The 8,553-nt window shown below is 41.9% G+C and overlaps 1 protein-coding gene across 1 annotated transcript; it reads right to left on the bottom strand.

The window, feature by feature from the left end:
• On the bottom strand, positions 1–927 carry LOC100833351 (peroxidase 72). Its single transcript, XM_010242389.1, has 2 exons — positions 744–927; positions 1–443 (listed from the first exon to the last, which is right to left on the bottom strand). Exons 1-2 carry the CDS (start codon positions 925–927, stop codon positions 1–3), a joined length of 627 nt encoding a protein of 208 aa, XP_010240691.1.
• Positions 928–8,553: the final 7,626 nt, after the last annotated feature.

Below are 8,553 nucleotides of genomic sequence, written 5' to 3'. Positions count from 1 at the left end.
TCACCAGCTTCGAATAGAGTCTTGAAAGCGGTTGACCCTCCTGCAGTTCTTTCTGATCTCGCCGTTGAACCCCGTCAGCGGCGAGATGTTGCCCATCTTGACCATGGACTTGGCGAACTGCTGGAAGAAGAGACCATTGTTGGCGGCGTAGCTCTTGACAAGCTTCATGGTCTCGTGGCTCTGCGTCAGCAGGGCCTCGTCGGAGCTGAGCAAGCCTTTCAAGGCTAAGATGTTTTTGTAGTACTGGTTGTCGAACCGGAACTGGCCGACAGGGTCGAGTGCGAATAGGTTCTGGTCGCCGCCGGACCGCGGGCACCGGCCCTTCAGCTTCGCGGCGTACACCGGGTTCAGCGTTGGGTCGGGGCGGCGCCACCCGTCGTCGTTTTGGTTGTACAGCCGCTGCCGGAAGCTCACGCAGCGTGCGTCGCCGATGGTGTGTGCCCCTGCATTGTGTGTATGTTGATCTATGTCACTGCCTCAGTTTTTCCATATAAGAAGTCCTTGACCAAGTTTAAAGTCTAAAAAGAAATCTATGCGACATATAAAACTCCAAATTAGTTTTATTAAATGTGTCATTATATATATTTTCATAGTATAATATATGCTTTACTTCTTATAATAATGTGTAGACAAAGTTAGAACTTCTTATAATTAGGAAAGGGGGGAGTAGTATTTATGTATGCTCTCTTTTTAGACAAGAAGGAATTGAAGAAGTAAATTAATGTGTTAATTCTTGTAATAACCTGAGGGCGTGACGAGGTCGACGATGTTGAGACCCTGGTTGTGGAACTTGGTGGTGATGGTGGAGAGAGTGTCATTTGGAGCAGGGATGAGCTTGCTGGAGCCGCTCAAGCTGGCGTTTTGCGAGTCCTTCCTCCCCAGTGGCACCTTCCAGCCTGGTCCACCCGTCTGCTCGGTTGTGTTCATCAAGGTAGGATAAATTTTTAAGAAAGGGTACATTCGATACGGGCCAATGGCGATTTTGCGCTAAAAAAATGTTGTGAAAAGAAAACGAACATAGGGAAAATTAACGACCAGTCAACACTTACAAAATGGTTTTATTTTGTACTATGTCAAACTTTTAAAACTATGACCATGGTTATAGAAAAGAGGGTGGATTTGTTATTCCCGGGTGCATTGCACGCACCTATCCTGGCCGCATATTTCCTTGGATCCTGTCCGTCTCCTCCCCAGCACCCCCCAGCGCCGTTACCTTCTATCTCTTCCCAGTGTCGTCGTCCCGCCCCCCTCCACTGCCGTCACCCCCCTCCACGATGCGGACCGGTCGCTCTTTCTCCCCCTCCACCAGGCTGCCCCCCCCCTCCCCGCTCTCTCTCTCTCCCTCCACGCGCCACCCACCTTCATCCCCGTTTGCTCTTCCCTGCATCCCTCTCTCTCCACCACGCGGCCGGCTATATGGTAGTGGGGGTCGCCCCATCGTCTCTCTCTTCACCACTCAGCCGGCCATATGGCGGCAGGGGTCGCCCCCTCCCCCCCCCCCCCTTCTCTCTCTCTAGTGCTGGTACAACACCAGTGGCAGTGGTCATACCCGCCACTGGAGGTCTGGAGCACCAGTGGTGCGAGGTCAGTGGCCGGGCGTCCACCGTCACTAATTAACCTTGAATTCGGTCCGCCATTGGCGTGGCAGTACCCCCCCTCCTCTCTCTCTCTACCCACCGTATGGTCCCACTGTCTGGCAGTGGTGGCGGTCATGTGCGCTGCTCTCTCTGTCATGTATTTTGCATGAATCTCGAGGTGAGTGAGGGTTGGGATTAGTCGGGAGCAACCGAACACTACAACAAAACATGCATGTAGAGTCGTTTTTTTAAGACGCCAATGCATTTCGTCTCAACACCAAATGATGAACGCTAAGTAAAGACGCTTTTTGAAACGCTTTACACAACGTCACAATAATCTCTTGTAAATTAGGAATTGATTAAAAAATACATTTATATTTAACATATAGACGATATTTGAGACGCTATATAAGATGACTCTTAATCTTTTCTTAGGAATTGATTAAAAAAATATTTACGTTCAAGGTAGAGATGAATTTGAGACGGTATATAAGATAATTCTTAATCTTTTCTAAGTAATTGATAAAAAAAATTACATTTAAGATAGAGATGAAATTTGAGACACTATAATGACTATTAATCTTTGCTAATCAAAGTAATTAAATCTGTTAAATACTTGCGTGTTCCAAATTCGAACGCTCAACCGAGAAGTTAAAAACATCTGAAAGGTTGATAGCCAACATGACAGAAGTGTTTTTGTGTTCGTGTTTTAACTGATATATCTTTTCATTTTTTTGAGCAAAACATTCCTTTTCATAGAAGATATGAAGCTTCAGGATCGATCGACTGCTGTCATGCGAAGGACTGCTCATGCGCTTCTCAGGCTTGGCTTCGAGCAGGCCTGCTGCTCCCTGGGCTGGGTGGTGCTTCCATGGGTCTGCTGGTGCTAATGGGCTAACAAATCTTGACTGGCCTCATTTCTTTATTTTTGTCTGTTGTTTTATCCTATTTTGCTGGACCGGTGCTACAGCCCGAATAGCACCAGGCCCAGCTCGGCCCCTCAATAAGAGCGCACCAGATTCGCGGGAGCAAACTGAATCGGGGACGGGAGATCGAGAGAAAGCGGAAGCGCAACGCAACGCTGCCGGCCACTGCACGGTTGTGCCGCAGTGCTGCCCGCCGCCCGCCTCCACCCAGCCACACGCCTCCTCCATTATCCAACTCCCTGGCTCCCGTTGGCCCCGCCCGCTAGGTCAAGGATTCACGTCCGCCGTCGGCCTAGCGTGGCAGCACAGAATCGCCGTCCGGCAGTCACCCGTCGCCCACTCGTCGTCTCCTCCGACTGGCCCATTCCCCAAATTTCTCCAATCTTCAATTTGACTGTGGTGCTGTTCAATCTTCAAGTCCATCGTCGGGCTGAAATCCCCAATCGGTAGCCCCCCCCTCTCTCTCTCTCTCCCCCAAATTTGTTTTTTTTATATATAAATTTGGTGTCGAGTACCTGATTCATAAACGAGTTTCTTGTTGACATGGCTGAGCTGCAGTGGTTACCTCCTACTTGTGAGCCATGTGTGACAGAGCACATTGAACATATTATAGAGTAGATTACCGAGGTACTTTTGACTTGTGCAGAAAATGCCGCCAACTTAGCTGCGTTGTTGTTCTGTGTTGTTTGTTTAGAAAAATTAACACTGTTGAGTACCTTAGTAGTTGTACCATCAAATATTGTGTTCAAAAAATTTGTAGCGCGATAATTTGGAATTTCATTACTGATCATTCACACCCATGGACAGCTCAACACGGAAGATATATTATGCTAAATCTCAAAAGAATTAAGATACCTCCAACTTAAAACTTGTTAATCAATAGCTGCATGAATGTACCATATGTAGAAATAGACATCAGACAATTAATGACAAACTGATCTATTTTGTGTTAATTACTGCAGCATATCAAAGAGTGATGGATCGAGGTTGGATGAGTAAACCAAGAACAAGTGCTGCTTATAAAGATGGTGTTGAGCAATTCCTATCTTTTGCCTTTCGTGATGTTCCACATGATGAAAAAAATCCTCTGTCCATGCGTGAAGTGTCGAAATAGAAGAACACAAAATTATGATGAAGTTAAAACCCACCTGAGGTGTGATGGTATTCTTCCGGGTTACATTAAATGGGTTTGCCATGGAGAGGATTATAATGAGCCGTCATTTGCATTTGCACGCGTAGAAGATAACATCAGTTCGCATATTCCTGGTGTTCCAACAAATTCTGTTGCAGGAGGCGGTAGCGAAGAACGCATGACATACAAGGACTCCTAAATGCATGACTATACTGTAGGATCTTGTGCTTACAAGTAATGGGCTGACTATTATTCCTGAACTTGAGATTGCAGTACGTAAATAGTTCTAAACAAGCAGATCATAGGATCTTTGCTTATGCACATAATTATCTAGCATTAGATTGTTGCCTGAGATCTGTTCTTTGCATTGCTTTAGTGAAGATATTGTGGCGAGGCTACCTAGACGGCTACGAAACTTGAATATTCCATTAGAGGATGCAGAAAATGTGGAATCTGGTGAAAGAAATTTACAAGGTCCTCCAGAGATTGACGATATGTTACGACAGAGGCCTCCTGAGTCTACTGGCCAAATTAAGATAATTTGTAAGCTAAAAAATAATGTTTCATATACATTCTTAGTGTAATTTTCCACCAGTTGTGCACCAGTGTGATATTCTTATATGCAGGGCCAAATGGAGAGGCGTGTCAAATTTTAGGGGAATTTCGAGTTAAAAAATTTCCGGCCTTAAAGGGAGGAAAAATAATCGTGGAAACTGATGAAAATGGTATTCCAAATCAACGGTCAGCTACCATTCTTAGTCAGCACCTTGGCAGTCTAGCAGAGAACTCAACATTTGCACCGCTGCACATTCTGAGATGGGATAATGAATTGTTTCTGTCAAAACATCAGAACATGATCAATGATGTGGAGGTACAATTTTCATAGCACTATTCCTTGAATCAGTATGTTCATTTCATATGCTAACAACCAAGTTACTTGTTTAAGGAGAAATTTGTCTACCCTCATGACACAAAGCAGCTTACAAGGGACTGGATCCTAATGACTATTAGCAAAAGATGGAGAGCCTACAAATCTCGTTTGAAGAAAAAATATTACAGCCGGCACGAGAGGACATTAGATGCAATTATGGCAGATGTTCCAAAAGGTGTTAATAAACTTCAATGGGATACTCTTATTGGACTGTGGTGCCAGGATTCACACACGGTGATGTATCCATTGTCTCATACTTGAACTAAAATCCATAGCTAGTTTGCTTGCATTATTATTGACTGAATCTATTTTTTCTAGAAATTATGTGAAAAGAACTCCCAATGTGCAAAGAATCAAAAGAATTCACACACAACAGGGAGAAAAAGTCATGCTAGGCTCCTAAATGTGATGGTGATGTTTTATCCTCTCCATGTGTTGTGTTACTTGGCAAACTGAATTTTTTACTTTTAACATGAAACTTTATAAATATTGTACTCTGCTTTTTTTTCACAGGAAATCATTAGGAAAGCAAAGGTTCCCAAGATTGACCTTTGGGATGAAGCTCACAAGAAGAAGAATGGAAATTACAGTAACGAGAATACAAAGATACTAATGGTATACTACTACATATGGCAAAAATAAACACTTCAATTTTAATCATAGTATCTACATTGTTTAATGAGATGTTTATGTTTACTTCAATAGGAGGAATTAGCAAAAAGGAAAACAGATAACAATGGGAGTCTTTTATTGGAAGATTATAGAGAAGTGTTTAAAAGGGTGTATGGAAAAGAGTCACAATTTTGAGGTTACTATAATTATAAGTATTGGAGTGGGGTAAAGGTTTCTCGGGGATTGACTTTTGTTCAGCAACCTGAGCAAGACAAAGAGGTTCGATTTGCACTACGGGCAGTTGAAGATAATGTGGAAGACATGAGAGATGAGATGATTCTCATGCGTACATTTATTTCAAAAAAAAATCCTGGTGAAGATTGGAGAAATGCAGCTGTAACTACAGAAAATGATGAAGTTAGTATTTGAACCCCATCTCTATTTCTACAAATATAAATTGTTCTGTATCAGTGTACTTTGACCATGTTCTCATTTCAGGATGCTCTCTATGAAAGAGATGCTGCCAGTGACATCCCACATGAATCAGAACATGAAGTTGAAGAATCAAATTGTGATACTCATGCTCCACCAAACACTGTGCAGGTGATGTTTGTAGTCTTTTATTTTGATGTCGTGTTGTTTTTTTATCTCTCAACACTAGATGCGTTCTTTTTTACTAGTTGTTGCCAATGTTAAAATCAATTGTTCATCGTAAGTTGCGGGGACTGCATCCTAGCAACTGTACAAAAACCAAAGTGGGTCACACCAATTTTACTTTACCAGATGAATACATGGTGGAAAAGATGTGTGCAGTAATTTGTACTTATCTACCAAGCCATTCAATTTTTTTATAAGCTTTCTTACAACTAAACTGAATCAATTGTAGGAAGCGCATATTGAAAAATGTGACAAGGCAAATCAGAGTTGTACGAAATTGATTACACCAGACACGCAAAAACTATGGATCAAAAGGGATGTGTATGCATTATTTCGTACAAGTGATACTATATATAAACTATTATGCACTCAAATGTCCTCTTCTAAATGTTTTGTCAATTGGACAAGTATCATAATAGTTCGTCCATGTCAGTATGTGTTACTGTAACTTTTTTAAATTAAATATGCTTTATGAATAACTATGTTTTATTTCTTGGAATGGTAGGGTAAAAGTGAAGTCTTCTTGTTTCGGCAAACCCAAGAAACAAAAATAAAATGGTTGCCAAAGGATCTTTAGTGAGTAAAGATAAAACATACGTCGTTGGAGGAAACATGCTTGGAGATGAATATTATGCAGTTTCGGTTTTCGCTGTCACAAAAACTGGAAACGAAAGATTGCCTAGGCCATATGAAAATTCTCAAATGCTACAAGATGCTATTGGTTATGTTATTGCTTGGCCTCGGTCACATGTAAGTATTTTCATTCTGGAACAACTCGGTATTCACAAAGTATACACAAATGTCTGATTGGGAACATTGTTATTTATGAACACATGTTGTGATTTACAGGTCAAAAAAGCTAAGAGAACGACTCCAAACCAGCTGACAAACAACAAGGTATTCTAATTTCGTCAGAAAATTAAACATGTCATTCTAAACTCCCAGGAGAGCTTATATTTTCAAGGAGTATTCATTTTATCTGCATACTTTGCAGGATGGTTGAGGCCAAGAGACATATTGGACAGAGGGATAAGCAAAAAAGATTAAGTTTCTGTTAGAGCAAAGCTTATAGATATACAATTATTTAGAACCAAAACATATGTGCAAATAAGAGCTTTTCTCTATGTATTGCAACTTATCTACACGAAAGTTTAATTCAGCTGTGATTTGTGAACTCCATTTATTGTAACATATTTGTTGCTGCAGTCAATTCAAAGCTCTAGTATTAGTTAGTCTTGTTATGAGAATATGGTCATATATGAAATGAACATTTAGATTATGTACTTTGTTTTTGCACAACTAAGTGTGAACAAGGTCATGAAACGATGCAGATCATATACTCCTGTCTTCGTACAACTTATTGTGCGAACGTGCGTCATCAAAATTAAGAAAATAACAATTCCGAATTTAAACAGAAAATGGCGTTTTCCTAGAAGATTTGTAATTTAAAATATTATGCAGAAAAATATTTTTTCCGTAAATGGGCTGGGCCCGTGCAATGAATTCTAAATTAAGTTGGGCTGGCAGAATGGTGGACCTGAAACCCAACCCAGTACTCTTTCAAAAAAACCCAACCCAATACTAGCCAAATTTGTAGCCGGCAGAATGGTGGGCCTAAAACCCAACCCAGTACCCTTTCAAAAAACAAACAAACCAACCCAATACTACCTCACGAGATGGGCTAGTCCAAATTTGTAAAAGCGTCTCTATATTTGTTGTAACGTAAATTGAGCGTGTCAAACTATTAGTAGGGATGTGAGTGAAACGTGTCAAATAAAACGTCCCTACATGTATAGACACGAGTTTCAACGTCTCTACAAAGCATCTTATATGTTATAGGCACGCTTAGCTAGCGTCTCTACATAACTTGACACGGTCCCTGAGGAGACGCTTCAAGGACGCTTTGTGAAAGCGACTCTATAATTCAATAGAGATGAAATATCACGTCTTTAGTCTGCTAATTGGGCGTCTCTACAGGCATGTTTTTGTTGTAGCGAACGTGTTCCGAAAAAAAAAATACTAGTATCTACGATATCAAATATGTATGCCACGAAGATTTATATATATCATGACTTATTCAATAAAACTAACTTGGATCGGAAGATTTTTGGCTAAACTTGGTTAGTGTTGGTTTGTTTTGGACGGTGCATACCAGGAGCGGCGCAGGAGACGGTCGCCTCGGGCACGAAGCAGTCGTGGAAGTGCAGCCGGAGCAGGGACGCCGCCATGCGCGGGTCCTTGACGTACGTGCTCCTTTGGCCACGATGGCGCTCACGACCTGGTGCATCTGCGGGTAGGTGCGCTCATAGAAGTTTGGGTCGAGAGGAAACAACGCAGCGCAGAGATTTTTTTTTTCAAAATGCATACACTTTGTGTGAATGTGCACATGGGTATCCTTTTTCCCTAGCTCCGCCCTTGCATCTAGATACATTAAAATTTCGACAGACTTGAGACATCTTTTATTAGACGGAGGAACAGGTGGTTTTGAAAATAAAAAGCTGGCCTGGTACAGCAGCAAAGCAAAGTAAAGTCACAAAAAATTGAAAGGCTAGAAATTCCAAGTTGATGGCTGCATGCTTTCTGCCGGTACTAGAACAGATCCGATCTGTTGACGAGTCGCGGACCGATCGGGGCGGGCGGCCTAGCTAGATGCAGATGCAGTTGGGACCATACGTGACGTCACGCTGCCACGTCAGCCAGCTATTTTTTTCTTTTCAG

This window comes from Brachypodium distachyon, chromosome 5 (assembly GCF_000005505.3).
Source record: "Brachypodium distachyon strain Bd21 chromosome 5, Brachypodium_distachyon_v3.0, whole genome shotgun sequence".
NCBI lineage: Eukaryota > Viridiplantae > Streptophyta > Magnoliopsida > Poales > Poaceae > Brachypodium > Brachypodium distachyon.
This window is presented reverse-complemented; position numbering and strand designations above follow the sequence as displayed.

Coding starts and splice junctions, on each gene's coding strand:
- LOC100833351 (XM_010242389.1), bottom strand. CDS start 927: ATGAACACAACCGAGCAGACGGGTGGACCAGGCTGGAAGGTGCCACTG. Junction 444..743: donor CGACCTCGTCACGCCCTCAG/GTTATTACAAGA, acceptor CACACAATGCAG/GGGCACACACCATCGGCGAC.